Below are 22591 nucleotides of genomic sequence, written 5' to 3'. Positions count from 1 at the left end.
CGGTGCACTGTGATGAACATCATCTAGGCTACATAAGAGTTTTCCATGGTGATTTTATGGGATGTATCAATATCAAGCCAAGTTAAGAACGTTTTATTTATATAGCCCAAAGTCACAAATCACAAATTTGCCTCAAAGGGCTTCACAAACTATAAAACACAGCGTTGCAGTCTTGATTCAGATAAAAAGGAAAAAAAAGCCCTTCCACAGGGTATCAAGTGAGACACATAGACACATGAGGAAGAGCAACAGAGGAGGGATCCCTCATCCAGGATGGACAGACGGTTAAATTAATGAAGTATATACAGAGTAGACCAAAGCAGTAATGTTGAAATTACAATATGAAGAAACTGATTGACAATATCAGCTAAATAAAGTACAAAGGTAATATGAACAAAATGTTGACTTTGATAAGTTAAACGTTTCAAAGCATTGGGGTGAGGAATGTGGACCAGGAAACACTTCTAGGCAGAAGAACATCTTCTGATTATTGTAAATGTCTCCTCAGGTTATCTGGCTCCTATGAAGTGTTCAGTTTGCAGGAAGTACATGAACACTCACAGGAAGCTAACTTTGATTTGATTGTGTAGCCTAATGCACATGATACAGCAACACACTTGATCTTTTCATTCCCACGGGCCCATCTCCGACAGGTTTTTTTTTTTTTTTTTACAGTCATAGACTTTCCTCAGATCAATAAAGTGTCTCATTCTCATCTGGCTCATCTGTGCTGTGTCATTCAGCACCTACTGCACATAAATGCTGTGCTGTCAGTACAATTCCTGTTTGCTCTGTTAGATGGCACATCATTGTGTTTGCACTCTGAGGAGCAAACAGACTCTGGTATGTTCACAAGCTCTACTGATTTTGAGTATGCAAGTTGTATGGCTGAGTATTTGCAAAGGAATTCTGCGTCAACTCAACCTCAAGTCAGAGTGGGCATTGAAGCCTTCCCGACTCTGGCATTCCTGCAGCCTAACTTGCTTCTTGTTCTGCAAAGTGTTCGTGGTCTCATAGCGAGTGAGAGCAGCACCTCTTTGCTCTCATTTGTAGTAATCAGAACCATACACTTCTAGTCTGCCCAGAAGCTATTTGACCACAGTGTGAGTTTACCACATTAATAACATTTTGATACTCAGGCATGGAAATGATTGGGCAAATGATGGTTCATGTTGAAATAGTAATTACAGTAGTTGTCTGTATGTGTCTCTGTGTGGCTTGTTTGATCGGAGTCTTCTCTCATGGTGATGTTTCTCCGGAAGATGCATGTACACTCTTTCATTGAGCAGTCCCAGTCAGTTTTGCTTGACAAAGACACATCAACACATACCTAACCTTAAAGGGGGCACATTGGTCGACATGTGGTGTGTCATATCCTCTTATTGCATGAGTCATGATTTAACTCCGTCAATGCATTGTGCAACAGCGTCTCTGGAGGCCAGCTCTTGCCAGTTTCAGTGTTGTTATGGAGCCCCCTGCAGAGATCGTTACATTCCATCATTCGTGTGTCAGTAATGTCCGCACTCACGGCCCCCTGGGAGAGTTATGCACTGTAGGGTAGACAAAATTACACACAGACGTCTTAAGATGTGAACGGGGAGCTCCTGTGCACTGCTGTTCAATCTTCTCAGAATGATAGTGAGTGAACATGCCTGTGGATGTCTGGATTTCATTGAAGGACGGTCGTCTTGGCTGAGACAGATTTCTTTGCAGGCCCCTTGTTTTTGTTGCAAATGAGAGTGCAGTGTGACACAGTTTGGCGCACTTCAACCCTTGGTTGTGCTCGAGTATGAAGTCTCACGGGTCTTTTGACAAATATGAAGTATTTCTAGTCTTTTATCTGTTGTGTATGACCTAACTGCATTCATAGGCTCAATTATCCCTTACACCCAGATTGTCAGGCTAACTCAGGCTGAAAAAGCTCCAGGCAGCTGGTGTATTTGAGCTAGAGCTGAAACAATAAGTTGATTTGAAAGAAAATTAATCAGGTTGGTAAGGCACTAAAGTGCCATGCATATCCTAGTTTCCTACACAGTCAGCTGATATTCATTCATGCAGGCAAAACAGTCTAGTCAGAGCGGAGACTGTTAAGATTCCATTAACCATGGCAGAGCTGATCATGCTGTTTCTCAGTATGTAGTTATGCTCACAGTCACCCAGAAAAAGACATGATGTCTTTTTTTTTTTTTTTTTTTTTTTTAAATTTCAGAAAGCTTGTGATGCAGACAAAACACTGCACACCTCAGCTTGCACACACTGTATGTGCAGTCTGTACGTTGTGCCATATATCACTAATGGTGGCCTTTAATTCACATTCTTCTTTTTTTGAATGTCTCGTCTATTTTTGTTCTGCCCAAACATATATCTTCTGGTTGACAAGAACAGCATAATTAGTTGTTTCAGTCAGAAATGGTTGGGTGAACTGACTGGGTACAACGATATACTGTATATCTGAAGTAGTGTCTGCTGTGGGTTTCCTGTTTCCTTTCACTGCTGTTTATTTCTTCTTTCCTCATTGTGCCAGTATTTTCATCAGGCCTTTCCTGGCCACCCCTGTTCCCTGTCTATTCCCCCTTTCCTCTCCTTGTGTATTTTTTGCCGCACGCACCTGTAAGGTTTCAATAGGACCGAACAATACCAGGAAATGGTTACGTTCTGACTTGGACTACAGACAGAAAAGGTGCCACGCCTCTTGTGTTGATCACTTGGCTGAGTAGATGATTCTGCTTTCAGTTTTGGGTCATAAATGATAAGATGATGCTCGATCAGAGATTGCTGACCTACAGTCAGCCCTCTCTGTGCCAGTTTATTGTTGTTACTGTGATAGTACTCGGCCGTCCATTTCCCTGTGCATCTTCCTTGTAGAAAAAGGTTTTTGGAAGGTTATATCAGGTGATAGTCTTGTTCATCTCTTTTTGCGAAACATTTGAGTCATTGGCATAAATACAGGTTATGCAAATATGAAGTAAATCCATGCTCTTATTCAGAAGCTGTGAGACATCTCGTAATAACCCCAAAACAGAACAGAGATTATCAGTGATTGTGGTGAAGCACGGTTGTGTTACTGTACATTTCACAAAATAGACAGACCACTTGTTTGTGGCTCTGTGCGTGCGTGCGTGCGTGCGTGCGTGCGTGCGTGCGTGTGTGTGCGTGTGTGTGTGTGTGTGTGAGAGCTGCACACCTGGTGTCTGGTGTGTGACTCCATAGAGAAGTGGCTAGTACTTTGTGGTGATGAGTGTGTTGCACAATCTCCAGACATTTTGAACTTGCCTTCACACTGTGAACTTTGAAACATGCTACGTAAGGGGTCTCAGTTAGACATTTTATTCCTGTGTCAGTCCAAACTGTATCACACAGCAGATCTCCAGGTTATCAAACTAGAACGTGGTTCTCTGAGGTCTCTGAATGCATTGTTTGATAAGGTGATTGTTAAAATGAGCCCTGTACCATGTATGAGTGACTCAAAGGGAGTGCCCTAGGTAGTGATAACAAGTGATACTCCAAACTGGTGAAGCAAGGAGGGCTGTCTGGTGATAGGATGGACGATATGAGAGTAAAGGATGAATACTGTGAGAACACGGGAGTCAAAGTTAAGTAGTAATGACATATTTTCTTCACTGAGTAAATCAAATACTTCACAATGCCTGTTCAGCATTCCACCGAAGGTGTAACTGACGAACTGAAATGTGTATCTTAACTCCTCTGCATTCTTTCACCGTCTGTTAAAAGGCTTACGTAACCAGCTATCTATTTATCTAATGGTCAATACTGCCAGGCTGTTCAGTAAAAGGGCAAACTGGTATAGTCCAGTATCTGTTCTGTTTTGTCAAATAACCAGTCAGTTGTGCATTCAATGGTGTAATCAGATAGTTGTTTGAATGATACTTGTGGAATTTGTTCTATGACCCTGAAAAGTTTGTGCTCATCAGACCCATTTCCAATTATTTGCCCTCCCTGTCATTTAACTTAATTGTTCACTGGGTCTGTCTTCTGACTTCCACTGGACAAATGGTTGAAATATGTAAAACAGACATGTAGAATGTTAAGGTAAAGTAATCGTGAAATTAGGGCTGAACAATTAATGGAAATATTACCCAAATTGCAGAGGCTGCAGTTTTTGTTTTTTTTTACTAAAGGTCAAAAGTGTGACAAGAGAGCATTATTATGAACCACTGATGTGCCCTGGCCTACAAATCATCCAGAGAGATGGAAGAAAACACGTTTGTTTGATACAGACTCCAACAAATGTCTCATCATCATGATTTCAATAGGTATTTCAGTTAAAATGAAAATTGTCATGAGTAGTATGGAAACATCGGAAGATCTGTCAAAATAGTCGCATTTTGATGTTGATTTCTGAACCATATCATGCAGCCCTAGTTGAAATAACTAAAGTAATGGATACATTGTGAAACGAGACGAGGTAGGTGTGAAAGGGCCCCTTTGACAGTTCAATTGTATGAGATCATTGTATCCTCTTCTATCCACTTTAATATCATGGGAGCACATCAGACAGAAAAGGCTGGTAACCACTGGTGTAGATGATGTGGCGGTGAGCTGAGGGCTTTAGTAAGACCTACTAAGGGCCTCTAGTTGTAAATGGTAGATGGCATTGGCCAGCTTATAGTTGCAAGTGAAATTGGATCCTGGTTGTGGCAGGAATGTGAAAAGTAATGTGGAAAGTGATGTAGATCTGTCATGCAGCGCGGGTATTTTCCAGCAAGGGCTTAATTTACTCCTCGGTCCACAGAGCCACTCAGCATGTGCTCAAGGAAACGCCACCTTCCCTCCTCTTTGAAAGACTAACGCACACCAAGTTCCACAAATGGCAAAATAGTTTTCTCAGTTTGTCATTTCCTCTTTCCTCCTCTCTCTTCTCCTTGCCCCACCCTTCCTACATTCAGGGAAGGAGGGCGAAGGGGAGAGACAGGGAGGGAGGGAGAGAGCGTCAATGTGTGAGCCCATAAGGAATTTTAACTGACTCGGTACCTTTCTAGTCCCAGTCTGACTCCCGCTCTCGCCCTCATGAAAGAGCGTCCCCGCAGTCAGGACGTCATTGGACTGTGAAGGGGATGAAAGTGGTAAAGCCAGAAACAGAGATCGGAGTATTTGTTGGAAAGAGTCATATGAACAGTTGAAGCCAAACAGTGAGTGACAACAGTTCAAAAGGAAATCCACAGCACGAGCAGGACAGCCGAGGACCAGGAGACTTGGCTCAGTTTAAGCTAGCTGGGCTGTTGTGGTGGGATGCGCTTGGTGGGAGTTCAGTGTTATTGACTTTGCTGTCATTCTATTAATATTCCTGTCAATGGGGCGGCCAACACAGCACAGCTGGTTTGTAGGTTCTCGTTAGCTGGAGCAGGAATATTTGACTGTACATGGTCATGCTGTGGTAAAGGTTGTCACGACTCCTGGTTTTTACAGTAACTCCGGGAGAGTCAGTGAGGTGGAAAGGAATGAGAGGCAGTCTGACTGATGGATGGATGGCCTCGGTTCTATAAAGACCAAGGCTGACCTGCTTTCTAAACGGGACAGCCGGGACTGAAAAGGACACTCTGTAGCTCTTTCCTTTTCCTCTCCTCTCCTTATTTGTCCTCCACCTCTTTCTCAAAGTCCTGGCTACTGCATGACTTCCACTTTGCAACCGCATTCTGGTCTCTGTGATGATGCCCGTTTCTAAAAGTGGCCTCTGTTCTCTTATTTTTTAGTTCCTCTTCCTCTTTGAAGCAGGCTGCTGCTTTCACAGGACACTGTTTTCATTCACAGTTGTTTTTGAATATTATCCTCAAATGGTATCTTACTCAAGTTCAGGGATTTTTGCTAAGGGTTGGTTTCGGGATGACTGTGCGTTCTGCTTTCTGCCATGTATTCAATTGAAGAATAATCCTTGTTATGAATATCTAGACTAGCTAATCTCATTGTAAACGGGTTTAAAGAGAATAGATAGTGAATGCTTTCACAGCTGAGCGATGTTGCAAAGTGACACGGAATCAGGGATGCCTTATAGGATTATGGAGGACTTGGCAGGGTGGCAGCAGGAAGTCAGGCGGGCCGTGATGAGTGTTAATATACGTTTTATCTCCAAGTCAAGTCAACACCCATGTCTTACAATAACTGTTGGCCACCACAAGGGAAGGCCTCCATCAAACTGTCTGGTGGGAGTTCTTTCTCCCCTCCTCTTCTTTCTACTTTCAATATAGAACAGCACTTGTCAAACTAGAATAGCTGCTGGAGTATTTTAGTCCTCATGCCACTCTCTGGAGAGGCAGTTTGAAGTGTGTCACTGAGTTATCTGTGGCAAGCATGTGAGTCAGACTGAGGCAGACATCAACAAATATTGCCCAAATTAGAGCTGAAATACTTAGTTGATTGTCAGAAAATTGATAGACAACTATTTTAGTAATAATGTAAGGCATTTTTCCAACAAAATTACCAACCATTCCCAAGTTTCGGCCTCTAAAACATCTCTAGTCTGTTGTGAACAAGTCTCCTTGTTTACAGTTGCTGATATTAGTGAGTCAATTTTTAAGCAATACATACTTGGCCAACAGGTATAATGGTAAAACATAGCAAGCTAAAGCAACACCAGAGCTTTGGGCGTGTTCAGCCTGTTCTGTTTCACTTCTTGTTTTTGCCAAACAACAAAGCTTCAGGGATTATAATCAGTCATGGCTCATATTCAACCCTGTGTGGGGCCAACTGTTGGAAATGTTCTGGAGTGAGTAATGGTCAAGTGGATGTTAATGCAGCATGGGAGCACGCTCAGACACTCAGGTCTATTCGATCTATGCAGCTATGGGTGTGCTGCCAGTCCGAGCTGATGCTGTCATCCCCTCAGTGGTGAAACCCCTTAAGGCGCACATGACCTGCTGATGTGATGAGAATAAGATGAGGGCAAAAAGAGGAAAGAAAGCTGGAAAATAGGTCTGAGAGAGATGTTGGGAGGGGGGCCACGGAGGACAGAAATTTGTGGAATGCCTTTGCTCGTTGTCTCTCCCTGATAAAGAGTGAGTATGGGAGGAATGCGACCCTGAAAAAACTGGATAAACAGAAGGGGAAGGGGGGTTGTTAGGCTTCTAAAGAGGGAGAGGGGGCGTCTGAAGGCAGAGAAGGGAGTGTGGAGCCAGCTGAGAGGTATAGCAGGACTAATTTGCCCCACGTTCTGTTACAGGATGGGGTCGTACACAGGAGATGAGTTGGGAGGCGGGTTGGATAGTGATGGACGTCAGCTGTAGTGCAGCCTGACAGTGTTGGTAGAGGGAGGCAGGGGTCATGAGAAGAATGACTCTCCCCCCGCTTTCGTTCTCACAGATCGGGGTTAATGTGCTGGAACAGACTGGACCGACATAACCCTGTTAAACTTTTCTTCTCAAGGGTCTGTCACTGTTTTTCACTACACTTGGGGACTGCTGCACAGTTGGTTTGCATTTTGTCAAGAGCATATTTGGAATTTTCCCATTTTTTTTTTTAGAACAACATCAGGAGTAGACCTAGACCAACAGTAAATTGGCCTGGCCTAAATATATTTCCCAGTATTAGTTTATTGTAGATATATAGGTATCTCTGTATATTATGACTAAAGGCTACATATTTGTGCATACGTATGTGTTTATGTGAAAAGGAAATGACTTTTGTCTGATAACTCCCAAATACTGGCATCTCTCTCAAAATCCAGTATTGGTTGGACTCAAAATAATTTTAGGTATTTTGGAGAGACGTTTGAGAAATGAAGTCACATCAAAGTTAATCTAATATAATAAGCTGTCATCAAGATGGATACACACAAGGCTTGTAAGATCATTGTTTTTCCCCTGTTCTTGAAATGCACATGTCTCTTTAAAACCGTTTTTGAGCAGTGCTTTACGATGTTGAGAAAGAGAATTTGGCACCAAAACCTTGTTTCAATGGACAGCACTGTAATGCAAAAATGCACTCATGGACATCTGGAGCGCTTCAAGCTAATCTAATATTTCAGACATTATGAGAAGACTTTGCCGAAGCTGACCTCTGCTGTGATTTTCCTTGTTTGCGTATGAGCAACACAGCATATGCAAACAAGCCCCTATAGGCCAGCTGTCAGTTTTCTGTTGGAGGTGAGGGAACATCGAGACGGGCTAACGACCCCACTGGTGCTGAAAAATCTGTGTCGTGCTCCTGCTGTGTTGGAGTCATAATTGAGGTGGTAAAGTTTGGTGCCCCTTGTCAGTGAAAGCACATCGTATTCAGTTAATTGCCTAAGAGTCTCTGTGCACTTGCTTTAGTTGGGCGTGTTGGCTCAGCGCACGCTCTTCTTTCCTGGATACTGGTAATACCTGTCTAGTCACTTTCTTTATGGCTTAAACACACTACAACTTGTCAACAAGATATTCATGAGGCGTATTAAAGCAAGAACACCTTGTGCAGAGCTTGTCACCCAAATGACTGTATGAACTCATGTTTGTTTACGGCTCATGTTTGATATGAAACTCCTGCACACAGCATTCATTGTTAACCATTTGTTTCGTTTCATAGCAAGTCACTTCTTGCAACACGACGTTGAGAAACAAATTGTTAGCAGACAGCACATGTTGACTTTCTTGTAGAAGCTTGTTTGTAAGCTAGCTACCAAGCTCTGTTTTTGGCATGCAAGTTGCCAGTGGCTCATTTCCACTACAGAAGCCTTTTAGGAAATTGAGAGCTTTACCTGGACTGTGACCACATAAGCTAGGGCCAGTTTTTGGCCCCGACACAGTTTCTGACAGCTCAGGAAAATCTGAGGTGAAGACTGAACGTTGCTGGCTGGTCAAACTCTGCCACTCATTGATTGTTGCTCGTATCAATATTAGGACTTGGGATAGGAATTTGATCTAATGTTATTGACATCAAAACAAACTTATACACCCAATGTTTTTTTTTAAAGGAAACCTAAATAGAGATGGTAGGCTACCTAGAGAAAGAAAACGTATTTACTGTATTGTTTTACTGATGTACTAAATGTACTAAACACATCATCACTACTTTGAGAATGCTAGAAACTGTAAACTACAAACCACATGATGACTCTGGAGTTGCACAAAAAAATGTTGCTTGCTTTCTGCTCCTTTATTGTTGTGTTTTGTTTTCTCGTTTCAGAGGAACCATAAAATGTACAAAAGAGACATTTGTTTCCTGATTTATTGACTGGGTTTAATCCTTGTAGCTATTAGGTTGATAAGGACCAAGTCATGGACAAGTCATGCAGAGGTTTATGATATCTCTCCAAGATCTCCCACAGTCAGCTCCCCTCCTCCCACTTCTGAACAGACACTGTCCCCAAGCAGAAGGACAACGACAACAAAGACATGCTCCCTCACATTTTGTCCTACCAGCCAAACTGGAGGCACCTCTGCCAGGAGATGAACTTAAATCTCTGTAAACTTGGACAAATGGATGGTCCAGCAGCTGGAGATTTGATTAAGTATTCAGAGCAGTTAGCCAAGAAGTAACATGGAGCCTTGTTTGACATGGTTGTGTTTTATGTCGACCCGACCTAAATGGCCCAGACTCTTCCTGTTGTACATCCCATCAGTGGTGACCTTTGCATTCCTCAGCGATTGCATGTGAAGAAGGAAGGGTTGCAAAGGTCTGGTCCTGTAAACGAAACCGTTTTTATGAATCCGCCCTGCCTTTTTTCTGCCAGCTATTGTTGAAGTCATACATATATATAATTGATTTTAGTGTGATGATGGATAACAAACATTAAAATGATAATCTGACCCCTGTAATTTTTTTTTTTTTTTTCAGTTTCCCAGCACTAACCCCAAATGCTCTTCTCTCTCCCTCTGAAACAGCTACCATGTCTGCCGCAGACAAGTTCCTGTACGTGGACCGCAATCTGGTCAACAACCCACTGGCACAGGCTGACTGGGCCACGAAGAAGCTGGTATGGGTGCCCTCAGAACGCCTGGGGTTCGAGGCCGGCTCTGTGAAGGAGGAGCGTGGCGACGAGTGTGTGGTCGAGCTGGCAGACTCTGGAAAGAAGATCAGGGTGAACAAGGATGACATCCAGAAGATGAACCCGCCCAAGTTCAGCAAGGTTGAGGACATGGCCGAGCTCACTTGCCTGAACGAGGCCTCTGTGCTCCATAACCTGAAGGAGAGATACTACTCTGGTCTCATTTATGTGAGTGTGATGCAGTCATGCATGCAAAATAACGTTAACAAAGCACTAATTCATACATTGTGCCCCATTTAGCTGACACGTAACAGGGCTAATTTTAGTTCCTTTCACAGTTATGGTTCCAGTGCGAGTGTTTTCCGTTGAGACAGTAAAATCAGTGGACTGCTTCCTGATCCAAAAAGTGAAGTCAGTGCGACGTGCCTTAAACCTGCTTTCCTTCTAATAGCCATCAGGGGGCTACTTCACTGGTTGCAAAAAGAAGTCTGAGTGTATGTAAGCTTATGAGAAAATGGCCGTACTTCTCACTTGATTTGTTACCTCAGTAAACATTCTCCCAATGAGTTTATGGTCTCAGTCACTAGTTTCAAGTCTTCTTCAATACAGCATGATCTTCACTTAGTAAATTATGGTCCCACTTAGAGTAAAATACATGATAAAGCAGAGTATGCTTTAGGGCGTGACCACCTTGTGATTGCCAAGTCACTGCCTCTTTGGGTTCTCAGTCAGATCCAATCAGGGATAGAGTCATACCAGTGTGTATCCTCCCCAGCTCCACCCTCTCATCCAAATATGATCACTTCTGGCTCCAAAAAACAAGATGGCAATGGCCACAGTGCCAAATTGGAGGCGTCAGATCAGTAGTCCAGTGGATAACATCACAGTGGCTCCGTTCACTTCTTTTATAGGATCTTGTGATTTAACCCAAGACATATATTTGGACTATTAAAATTTAAAATGCTGGTGTTTGTTAGAATGGAACACAGCTGCGTCACATTTCCCTCGGGACTGTGTTACTACTACTTCTTGATGTGTTTGTCCACCAAACAATTATCAGGGTAATGGTCCCTTTGGCGTGGTTTAAAGCGTTTTCCTTTTTAATTGTTGTAAAATTCCCACTGGCTTATAGAAAACAATCTGCCATGGCCAGTCTCCAAACCAATTTATCTCCCTGTTTAACCTCCTAATTATCTCATTCAGCTTCATTGTTTAAGACGACCCACTGTGTGCAAATTGCCTCTGCAAAGAAAGAGTGCAATCCATGAACACGCTCCTATACTTGTACTTATGGTATGCAGGCTGTCTTCCTGCACTCTCTTGCCCTCTGTCTCTCTGGTCTCCCTGTTTGCTCTCTCTCTGTTTGGAGTTCTCTTGTAAACAGGAAGCTGCAGGGAACAATGCAGTCCAGAGTATGAGAGATGTGAAGAAAGAGTACGGGAAGGGAGGGGCTTCAGGGTCCAGTCTTTGCCGAGATGGACACGGAATGTAAATCGTGTTGTAACTGCTATTACTGCCGCCATAATTAATGTTAGTTATCCCCATGTGCTTGGCTGGGAGTGATTTTGTGTCTTTGGCTCTGTGGTGTGACCCGGTCACATCAACACAGTCAAGCCCCTCCCTTGCGCGCACCCCCCCAGAGATCCAGGCTACGGTTGGTTTGAGTGCCTCCAGGCTCTGTAGTCATTATGTTGACCCTCTCTCAAGGGAGAGCTGGTGCACAACAGAGGGAGATATGCCTGGTACAGAGATGTTGGGAGGGCAGCACAGGAATGCAGCACATAGAAAAATGAGAAGTTATGGGAGGAGGAGAAATGTCCAGATAAACAAAAGAAGTGATTTAGCGGAGTTTATAGACAGGGTTGGAGGAGGGTTTTAATGTGGGCCAAAAAAGCAGAACAGATAGATGTATCATGTCGATCTGCGCTGAACTGTCAAGTAGCTGTAGTGTTACAATGCCAAGGTCAATCATCAGTTTAAACTTGCAGCAGGGTGGGGCTGACATTACATAATATAGGAGGGTTAACTGAGCACGGTTCATGAGAAACTTTGAGCTCACTGTTGGTGGGGGATGGGAAGGCCTTCCAACGTCTCAATGTTCTCTCAATGAAGCAAATGTTAAGGGATGCACTTTCACGTGAGCAAACGACCAGTGTCCCAGTCCACAGCCCTGATTCTGCTCTGCACATTAAATGGAGACCTTTCCATGTTCAAGTGCAGCGTTTTCTAAATGGCACTTCTATCTGTCCCACAGACATACTCTGGACTCTTCTGTGTTGTCATAAACCCCTACAAGAACCTGCCAATCTACTCAGAAGAGATTGTTGACATGTACAAGGGCAAGAAGAGGCATGAAATGCCACCTCACATCTACGCCATTACTGACACATCTTACAGAAGCATGATGCAGGGTAAGTCACTGCTTACGCTATAAAACATGAGTATTGTCTGAGAACATTAAAAGGAAATAATGAAGTGAAATTTACTTCACTTTACTGGCCTGCATTCATGGTGTTTTTTTCTGTTTTGCTTTGATTTAAACTTTTGCCAGAGTTATTTTAGCATCCCTAAGCTTGTAATATGGGTCTTTTAAGATTTCATTGTCAGTGAAGCTAGTCTGCTCGAGTGGTACCACACAGAGCTATAAACTATAAGGTTCTGAAGAGACTCGGTTGTAAGCATACATACTGTAATACTGTCCGTTTATTTGTATCAGTACTCTCCCTAAAAATGTAAATGAAGTGCATGAGAGTAGCTTGTACATGGGGTTTGGACCTCCAAGTGGAAGACAGTAGGGACCGATCTCTGCACACTATTGAACGTGATGCCAGAAGAGTGTTTCATATGATTTACTTTCCTCACTGGTCTCAGAAAATTCTGATTCAGAGTTCTAGCTAAGAAAGGTTGCATTTTAAAAAATGAGGCCTGTGGGTCTCTTAACTACCTCATTTGTCACATTCTTTGAAAGGGACGTCAAAAAAATAAAAAAAATCTGCAGTAGACACCAATTTATTTCAGCACATAATATTTCTGTGCTCTGAGGCTGATGCAGCTCAATTAAATTTTTAAGACTATAATTTACAGTGATTATATCTGCACTAATTTACAGTGATTATATCTGCACTTATCTTGAGGCTTTTACCCAAGCTATATTACTCACATGAATATGCAGTGTTGTGTGAACATTACAAGCTCCTTGCTGGTATTTCCTGCAGGGCTATTGTACTGTAATCTGTTTCTTTAGTCCTGCTCCTGTATGTACTCTCTTAGCTTGGAAATATTTTTTCAGGCCTGTTTTCCTGATGTGCAGAGCAGTGTTGTCTGTCATGCACACCACACACCAAGCAACTCCCCTCTGTCCCATTGGTGCTCTTTGTCTCCATGTTTGGCTCTAATGAAATGTTCATACCACATGGGACGTGATGGGTAATTAGCCAGTTAGTCAGCAACCCAGCAGCAGCTCTTTCCAGTCACAGGAAGCCGGATATTGATTTCCTGTCTGTGGCCAATGTACTTCCTGTAGTACATACAAAAACTGTATGCACTGCGATGATAACATATGCTTGCTTAGAACATGCAGCGTTGTTGCTCTGCACAGGTTTCATAATCAACTTTTGCTCATCTTTTCTGCAGACCGTGAAGACCAGTCCATTCTTTGCACGTGAGTTATAAATCCACACGTAGACATAGACACAGACACAACACACTAGCTGTAAATAGTGCTTTGATCATTTTTATTTTTTCTCCCTCCTGTGTTTTAAAACACCCTCTTTCTCTCTTTGTCTTATAGAGGAGAATCTGGTGCTGGTAAGACAGAGAACACCAAGAAGGTGATCCAGTATTTGGCTCACGTGGCCTCCTCTCACAAGACCAAGAAAGATCAGGTCAGTCCGGCCTCTCATCCACACAGTTCATCCTTCAAGCCTTCCTCCCATTATTCTTTGACATCCTCCAAGTCATGCCTTTTATCTGTCAACTTCCTACCTACGTCTCTCACTTCACTCCCTGCTGTTACTCTTAATTTGATTCATTTTCAAGGGAGACACAATCCCTAATTCCTCCAGGGACGTATAACAGTGTGTGTGTGTGTGTGTGTGTGTGTGTGTGTGTGTGTGTGTGTGTGTGTGCGCGCACCTGATTGTTTTAATGATTGCTAAACCATCATCACACTGTTGTTTTCAAATGACATATTTTGTGCAGTAGACAAGTTCCTATTTGGTGCAGCTGCCACAGAAAAGACTTGCCGTCAAAGGAAAAGGGTACCAGCCCTGCAAACAGCAGCGCAGATTTAAAGGCTTCTCTCACTCCGGCGTTTTACATAGACAGGAGCTCTAACTTCATCTGTGTTGTGTTCAGTTTTGCTGATTTTACTGCCTTGTCCTCATGAGAAATAAAACTCAGCATTACATGAGGCTTTGCTGAACAACCTGCTCTACTGTTATCTGGCCTGCCAGCGTAACGATAGATGCGACACGGTGGGGTTTGATGAGAACCACATCTATCATCCCTTTTTGAGGTTGTTGTATTTCTCTCTTCCCATCAACAGAACAGCTCGGTCCTGTCACATGTGAGTTAACTCCCTCCCTCCATTCACTCTTCCTCCCCCTCTTGCTTCTGTCATCACCTTCCTCCTCCTCCTCCACCCCCGCCCTCACCCCTCATCCTCCCTCTCTTTTCCCTCGCTGGAATACACTGTTGTGAATGTCCCTTTGCATTAAGGGCAGAGGTGACATGTCTTGCCAGCCAATAGGAAGTAGGGTGGAAGTTTGTTCGCAGATCAGTGGCAGCCGTATGTGTTCCTGTGAAAAATTCAGCCAGACAATAGTAGGATAAGAGGGAGGGGTCTTTGCTGAAAAAACACAGCAATGTTTCTTGTTTGATAGATGTATTTCTATATTTGTCTGGTTGAATTTTTCATTATTTGTATTGCTATTCTGTGCGTGCACCTGAGCCCAAAGTTTAACTGTGCTTTTCTGTTTTTGCATTAAAAACGTGCTTGTGCAGTGTGTTCATAGTGTACAGATGCCAACACGATATTCAGTCTGCTCCGGACAGACACACTGTAAATGTTGTACCATGGACCTACACATTTTTAATGAACAGGTTCGGTTAAAGGACAATAGACCAGAATCATATTTGCTGTATGGTTTGAAAATGATTTTATAATCCAGGGCCTTCGGGCACTTAGAGATCAGCTCACAGACCTCTGGAAAACATTTGTACATTACATGTCATTGCTTTGAATTCTTATGCCTTCTCCAATCTCAACATATAATATGTGCCATAGCTATGAATCAGCACAGTAGTAGATTTTGGATTTTAGCTGATGTCATTCCATGTTTTTGCTGGATTGATACCTGTAATTGTCAGCCAAATCTTTATACGAATAGGCCTATGATTTCATTTTGTAATACACATGGTGTGTACTGTTTTGGTGCAGAAATGTCACTGAAGGCCAGTATAGGTTGAAGGAAGAAGTTTAACGTGACATTGAAGTTGAATGGACTGTTTGTTTTGTGCTTTGGGGTTTACTGGATTATTCTGCTCTGGGTAACAGGTGATGGGTCACAGATGAGGGTCACAGGGTCTCTGGGTGTTTGCACTAACATGACGTTATGTTTGGGGAAAATGCTTGGGTGTGTTTGTGTGTATTGCTGGTGTGTGTGTATATGGTATCCCTCCTTTTTTTTTTTTTTTTTCAAACCACCTTTTGTTTCAATGTTTTGTACCCTCCATGTTCTCTTATCCCCTCAGACGTAAGTACATCACGGGTAAATTAACAGATACTACTATGTCAGCATATTTATTTAAAAAGATGTAAAGTAATCAGTTTCTTACAGTGAAGTAAATTAATAGCAGATCGTGATATGAGGTTCATCATCATCATCCCATCTGAGAACTCTCCTGTTTTAATGGGTGGGCAAATGGAAAGTGTTTATATGTTGCCTTGCTGCTCTCTCTATTTCAACCAGGGGGAGCTGGAGAAGCAGCTGCTGCAAGCTAATCCCATCCTAGAGGCCTTTGGAAATGCCAAGACAGTCAAAAACGACAACTCTTCCAGATTCGTAAGACACAACGCTACATCAGACTCCTCATTAACCGCCTGACCACATACCTTTTCTTAAATGACCAATGTTTGCTTTTTTTTTTTCTCCTCTAGGGAAAATTCATCAGGATCAACTTCGATGTCAACGGTTACATCGTTGGTGCCAACATTGAAACTTGTATCCTTCACACAGTCAGGGTTACTGCAGGATTTTGTCAGCGTCTCACTACAATGTACAACCTGATCTGGAAATGTAGTTATGATAGTATAAGAAAACGCTTCCTTGACAGGTTGACCTCTAGATCTGTTGGAGAAATCCCGTGCCATTCGCCAAGCCAAAGATGAGAGGACCTTTCATGTCTTCTACTACCTGCTTACAGGGGCCGGGGATAAACTGCGCAGTAAGCAACATATTATATAGATTATATAATTATTATATAGATTATAATTATAGATTTGTCAAGGATTTGCAGAGCAGTAGTGATCAGTAGGATTTTATGCTGCCGTTCATCTCACTTCGACCGTCCTCTCCTTTCAGATGAACTCCTCCTTGAAAATTACAACAATTATCGCTTCCTGTCCAACGGGAATGTTACAATTCCTGGGCAGCAGGACAAGGACCTGTTTACAGAGACCCTGGAGGCCATGAAGATCATGGGTATCCCAGAAGACGAGCAGATCGGTGAGGCAGATGGCGAATAACTTTAAAACAACTTTCTGTCTTGTATGCTTTGAGTGGGACTCTGTATATATTTACCTACTAGAGCCAGTGCAACATAAAACCATGTTTATGCTCCTGTTTGTTCTTTTTGTGCAGGCATGTTGAAGGTGGTGGCCTCTGTGCTGCAGCTCGGGAACATGAACTTCAAGAAGGAGCGCCACACAGACCAGGCCTCCATGCCCGACAACACCGGTAAGTCTTATCCTAACCTGAAGTTAGCTAAATGGCTGTGTCCTGCTACGAAACTACAGTCTTGTTCTTCTGTCTTCCTCCCGTCTCCTGTGCAACAGCTGCCCAGAAGGTGAGCCACCTTATGGGCATGAATGTCACAGACTTCACCAGGGCCATCCTGTCGCCCAGGATCAAGGTGGGCAGAGACTACGTCCAGAAGGCCCAGACCCAGGAGCAGGCAGAGTTTGCTGTGGAGGCCTTGGCCAAGGCCACATACGAGAGGATGTTCCGCTGGCTCGTCATGAGGATCAACAAAGCTCTGGACAAGACCAAGAGACAGGGAGCCTCCTTCATCGGCATCCTAGATATTGCTGGCTTTGAGATCTTTGAGGTACATAAGTGAGACAAATTGTACATGACTTAACAGTGTAGTATGTACCATTAATTGATGTGTATGTACACATACATATAAAAAATATATAAAATCTCATCCATGTCATTATTTGTGCTGTTGATCAAAAGTGTTCTTACATATTTGTCTCCTTTGTCCCCTAGCTGAACTCGTTTGAGCAGCTGTGTATCAACTACACCAATGAGAAGCTGCAGCAGCTCTTCAACCACACCATGTTCATCCTGGAGCAGGAGGAGTACCAGAGGGAGGGCATCGAGTGGAGCTTCATCGACTTCGGCCTGGACCTGCAGCCCTGCATCGACCTCATTGAGAAACCTGTGAGTTTGAAAACCACCAAGTCCTGTTTTTGTTCTTGAAGATGTTGGTTCGACCACTGTCTTCAGTACTTCATGGCCTTTGTATTTCAGTAAGATCTGTACTGTCCCTTGTGTGTGCAGGCCAGTCCCCCCGGTATCCTCGCTCTGCTGGATGAGGAGTGCTGGTTCCCCAAAGCCACAGACAAGAGCTTTGTGGAGAAGGTGCTCCAGGAGCAGGGTACTCACCCCAAGTTCTTCAAGCCCAAGAAACTGAAGGACGAAGCAGACTTCTGTATCATCCATTATGCCGGCAAGGTAAACATGCAGAGTTCATTATGATACATTCTCTTTAATACATTTCTTAGGTCTACGCTGTTAGAAATATTCAGCTATTTTAGACCTGCATTTGCCTTTTCTGTCATGCATTTGTCCAGTTTTTGACTTTATATCCCAGAGGTATGTGAGTCTAACAAAGGAACTTATCAATTCCTGCCTGATGTTAACTCCTCAGGTGGACTACAAGGCAGATGAGTGGCTGATGAAGAACATGGACCCCCTGAATGACAACGTGGCTACACTGCTCAACCAGTCCACCGACAAGTTTGTCTCTGAGCTCTGGAGGGACGGTGAGTTGAGGCAGATGTTAACTTGTCTTAACCCAGGAATTGCTGCTTCTGTGGTGGCAGTGCTTGATGTGGGAATATATTTCATGGTGGCTTTCCTGTTCCTGTTTTTTGCATTTCATAGTGCTTTCTTTCTCTCTTACTGTCTGGTATGTGGACCTCTGTTTTTACCTTCTCGAATCCCACTTGTTGTTTCCATCCATTTCTTCCTCTGTATGGCCCAATTTGTCTGTCATTTTTTTCTTTTACTGGGTCTCAGAGGTACAGAATTGTCAGAGAGCCTATTTTTATCAGCGTTTTCCTATTCTCCACTCAGACTCAGGTGACTAGGTTTCTTTTTCATTTTAACCTTTCCCTCTTACCTCTGCTGTCTGTTTAAACATGCTTATTTCCACCATGAGTCCTCTCTGCTGTCCATCCTTTGCTCCTAAATGTTCAAACATGTGTTTTTGGTGTAAACTTTCCAAAGATTAAGATTTTGTGAGTTCTTTCTGTCTTTAACCAGCTGTGTGCGCAGTAGCAAAATCATCTGGTCGTCTTGCCTCTTGATGTTCTGTCATTGAACTCTCCTCCTTTTCTCCCTCTGTGTAATAGTGTTGTTTGGGGACTCCTGGTGTTGGTCATGGGTACTACAGCGATGGGTATATACTGCATGGGTTTGGTTTGGTTTCTTTATCACCACGAAAATACATGTCCACTGCAACCGCCAACGTTTGTCACCTTCCTGACACACATACATATTTAATTGACCCATCACACATAGTCTCCACTCAGAACTACAAGCTGGCACTGTAAACAGTTGACCAGCCCCCTCCATTCACTGCACTGTTTTTTGTTTTTTTTTCCGTCATGGTGTTTAATCTCTCCACGCTTCACTGGCTATTTGTGACTCCACTCTGTCATTCTTCTCCTGATTCCTGTTTCCCTCCACATTCACTTGTTGTTTGTGTGGTGTTTCACTGGTCCTGGTATTATGAACTGCCTCTACTCTCTCCTGGTGTGTGTTTACCAAGAGGAAGTGGAGAGACAATGGTCATATTCATTCTACCTTGTGACATGCATTTGGTTTGAGTTTGTCTGGTTGAATATTCAAATTATTAAATTAAACCCCACTGGCTTCTTACATAATGTCTCTCCCCTCTCTGTGTCTGTTTTTTTTTCCCTCTCTATTGTCTCCTCTTTCAGTGGACCGCATTGTGGGTCTGGATAAGGTGTCTGGCATGTCCGAGATGCCCGGTGCCTTTAAGACACGCAAGGGCATGTTCCGCACAGTGGGCCAGCTGTACAAGGAGCAGCTTTCCAAGCTCATGGCCACTTTGAGGAACACAAACCCCAACTTTGTTCGCTGCATCATCCCCAACCACGAGAAGAAGGTATTGGAGAAATGTTGCCACCTATTAGAGCTTTTCCACTGCAGGAACTGAGGAATGAAACCTGTGTTAAGACTGAAACTAGAGACTCACTTTAGTTCCAGTATGATAACTCCAGGTGTAACAAAAACATCGGTCACACAACCAGAAATGCATGGAGCTCAGTGATTTCTTATGTGGTCAACACATTGTCGTCATGTGAAAAAAAGTCTTAAGATGGACATATAGTTCCTGGTGAGAAGTGCTATAAGTAATGCAGAGTAGAACTGTTTGTCTTTCTGTTTTGCCACACTGCTAACCAGCAAATGTCCCCTCATCTCAGGCTGGTAAACTGGACCCCCACCTGGTTCTGGACCAGCTGAGGTGTAATGGTGTGCTGGAGGGGATCCGTATCTGCAGACAGGGCTTCCCCAATCGAATCGTCTTCCAGGAGTTCAGACAGAGGTAACAGAATAATAACACTGTTCCCAGTATGTCTTGTTCTCTGGAGGGTATGTGACAGAACAAATAAAATCCTGTCATCTGCCCCTTTTCCAAGGTATGAAATCCTCACTCCCAATGCCATCCCGAAGGGCTTCATGGATGGAAAGCAGGCCTGTGTGCTCATGGTAAGAGGTCTAAAGACTTCTAGCTAAGCTCCACAATAACCAGTCCCTCCCTAACCTGCAGTGTGATTGATCTGTATGTTTCCTGTCCTATCAGATCAAAAGCCTGGAGCTGGATCCCAACCTGTACCGGATTGGTCAGAGTAAAGTCTTCTTTAGAGCAGGAGTCCTCGCTCACCTGGAGGAGGAGAGGGACATGAAGATCACAGACATCATCATCAGTTTCCAGGCCTGGTGCAGAGGCTACGTAGCCCGCAAGTGAGAAGAAATGATCACCACTGTCTGTGACTGTCTATGCCTATATCAGGATTAGATTCTGAGTCTGTGTCTAATATTGCTTTATAGGGCTTTTGCCAAGAGACAGCAGCAGCTGACTGCAATGAAGGTGATCCAGAGGAACTGTGCTGCTTATCTTAAACTCAGGAACTGGCAGTGGTGGAGGCTCTTCACCAAGGTGAACTTCCATCGTCTACAACACTTTAGCCAACATTTTGGCTCCTGTACTTGTCACAACCATGCCCATACTTCCCTTTTCATCTTTTCTAACTCCCCTCATTTCCGCTGTGTTGTTCTCAGGTGAAGCCTCTGCTTCAAGTCAGCAGGCAGGAGGAGGAGATGCTTGCCAAGGATGAAGAGCTGATTAAAGTAAAGGAGAAGCATTTGCATGCTGAGCAGCAGATCCGAGATATGGAGGAAAAACAGCAGCAGGTAAACTAAGAGACCACAGTCTCAGTTAAGTTCATTTTCTATTGCATGCCAGGGCATTGGCACCCTGCCCATCCACATCGGATTCATTGATGGATGACGAAGCAGGATACTCGTTTTTAATGTCGTATGTGCTGTTTATTTTGGATTTAAGCTAACTGTGCTCAAGTCATATTTTTGCTGTGCTTGCAGCTGGGTGCTGAGAAGATGGCCTTGCAGGAGCAGCTTCAGGCAGAAACAGAACTCTGCGCTGAGGCGGAGGAGATGAGAGCCCGTCTGGCTGCCAGGAAGCAGGAGCTGGAGGAGATCCTCCATGATCTAGAGGCCCGCCTGGAGGAGGAGGAAGAGCGTGCCTCTCACTTCATGACAGAGAAGAAGAAGATGCAGCAAAATATTGGAGTAAGTGTGAAAGGCTCACTCACTCTATAGACCCACTTATTTAAATATGTTTGCACTGTAGACTCTCTATAGAGAATGCACACTGTTTGATTTGCTGTGCTAACCCTGCTGGCATTTATCTGCACACAGGACTTGGAGCAGCAGCTGGATGAGGAGGAGGCAGCCAGACAGAAGCTCCAGCTGGAGAAAGTCACCTTGGAGGCCAAGATGAAGAAGATAGAAGAGGATGTTATACTTCTAGATGACCAGAACAACAAACTAAACAAGGTTAGGATGAACTTGAACTATTGGGATGGACATTGTGATTTGTCAGTAAGAGTGTGATTATGTGGTTTCTTTGGTGTAAACACACAACGAAACGAAGATGATGCTAGTGACTGCTACTGTGATCGTTAGAATTCTCTCCACTAATTCGCCCTTGTTCACCCTGTTTGTGATACAGGAGAAGAAGCTGCTGGAGGATAGGATCTCTGAGTTCACCACCAACCTGGCGGAGGAGGAGGAGAAATCAAAGAGCCTGCAGAAACTTAAGACCAAACATGAGGCCATGATCACAGATCTGGAGGGTAGGAAGAGAAGACACTGGAGACATACCTTATATGATAGCCATTATAGATCCCACTGGTCTACATTTGGTCACAGTTTTGAACCTTCTGCATCTTTTTTTTCCTCCCCGTAATCTTGTATTTCTTACTTTTTTTTCCCCCCATCAGATCGTCTGCGCAGGGAGGAGAAACAGCGACAGGAGCTGGAAAAGAACCGACGCAAGCTGGAAGGCGACTTCACTGAGATACATGACCAGATTGCGGAGCTGCAGGCCCAGATTGCTGAGCTCCGTGCCCAACTTGCCAAGAAAGAGGAAGAGCTCCAGGCAGCTCTGGCAAGGTCTGTATGTGTAATTGTTTGCCATTGTTACCCTGTACTCAGTCCATCAGTCAGTAATAGTATTGTAGGTTATTTTAATCCGTTTGATAAAGATTCCCCACCCCCTGCTCCATTTACTCATTTTCGCTGACCCACTCCTCCCTGAAGGATCGAGGAGGAGGCAGCACAGAAGAACCTGGCCCAGAAAAAGATCCGTGAGATGGAGGCTCAGCTCTCTGAACTGCAGGAGGATTTGGAGCTGGAGAGGCAGGCCCGCACCAAGGCAGAGAAACACCGCAGGGACCTGGGAGAAGAGCTGGAGGCCCTCAAGACTGAGCTAGAGGACACTCTGGACTCCACCGCCGCTCAGCAAGAACTAAGGTAGCGACATTGGTTGAGAAATAGCTACAACAGTTCAATGCATGGCATTACTTTGAGTTTGGACACAAGCAGATTAACCTGT

The 22591-nt window shown here is 43.8% G+C and overlaps 1 protein-coding gene across 2 annotated transcripts in view; it reads left to right on the top strand.

The window, feature by feature from the left end:
• LOC143334472 (myosin-9-like) overlaps nucleotides 1-22591 on the top strand; it is a 30467-nt gene that overhangs the window by 1527 nt on the left and 6349 nt on the right. Inside the window, exons 2-26 of one of the 2 annotated variants that reach the window (XM_076753293.1) lie at nucleotides 9813-10144; nucleotides 12171-12327; nucleotides 13550-13577; nucleotides 13707-13800; nucleotides 14463-14483; nucleotides 15889-15981; nucleotides 16077-16140; nucleotides 16265-16363; nucleotides 16501-16644; nucleotides 16780-16875; nucleotides 16974-17245; nucleotides 17410-17583; nucleotides 17704-17877; nucleotides 18074-18188; nucleotides 19371-19558; nucleotides 19878-19999; nucleotides 20094-20163; nucleotides 20258-20418; nucleotides 20506-20614; nucleotides 20737-20868; nucleotides 21058-21264; nucleotides 21394-21531; nucleotides 21707-21830; nucleotides 21978-22149; nucleotides 22297-22509. In XM_076753293.1, the coding sequence (XP_076609408.1) occupies nucleotides 9818-10144; nucleotides 12171-12327; nucleotides 13550-13577; nucleotides 13707-13800; nucleotides 14463-14483; nucleotides 15889-15981; nucleotides 16077-16140; nucleotides 16265-16363; nucleotides 16501-16644; nucleotides 16780-16875; nucleotides 16974-17245; nucleotides 17410-17583; nucleotides 17704-17877; nucleotides 18074-18188; nucleotides 19371-19558; nucleotides 19878-19999; nucleotides 20094-20163; nucleotides 20258-20418; nucleotides 20506-20614; nucleotides 20737-20868; nucleotides 21058-21264; nucleotides 21394-21531; nucleotides 21707-21830; nucleotides 21978-22149; nucleotides 22297-22509 (3494 nt within the window). In that variant the 5' untranslated portion in view covers nucleotides 9813-9817. The remainder of the gene's footprint in view (nucleotides 1-9812; nucleotides 10145-12170; nucleotides 12328-13549; nucleotides 13578-13706; nucleotides 13801-14462; nucleotides 14484-15888; nucleotides 15982-16076; nucleotides 16141-16264; nucleotides 16364-16500; nucleotides 16645-16779; nucleotides 16876-16973; nucleotides 17246-17409; nucleotides 17584-17703; nucleotides 17878-18073; nucleotides 18189-19370; nucleotides 19559-19877; nucleotides 20000-20093; nucleotides 20164-20257; nucleotides 20419-20505; nucleotides 20615-20736; nucleotides 20869-21057; nucleotides 21265-21393; nucleotides 21532-21706; nucleotides 21831-21977; nucleotides 22150-22296; nucleotides 22510-22591) is intronic. The other variant, XM_076753294.1, reaches the window with a different exon arrangement.

This window comes from Chaetodon auriga, chromosome 16 (assembly GCF_051107435.1).
Source record: "Chaetodon auriga isolate fChaAug3 chromosome 16, fChaAug3.hap1, whole genome shotgun sequence".
Taxonomy (NCBI): domain Eukaryota; kingdom Metazoa; phylum Chordata; class Actinopteri; order Chaetodontiformes; family Chaetodontidae; genus Chaetodon; species Chaetodon auriga.
This window is presented reverse-complemented; position numbering and strand designations above follow the sequence as displayed.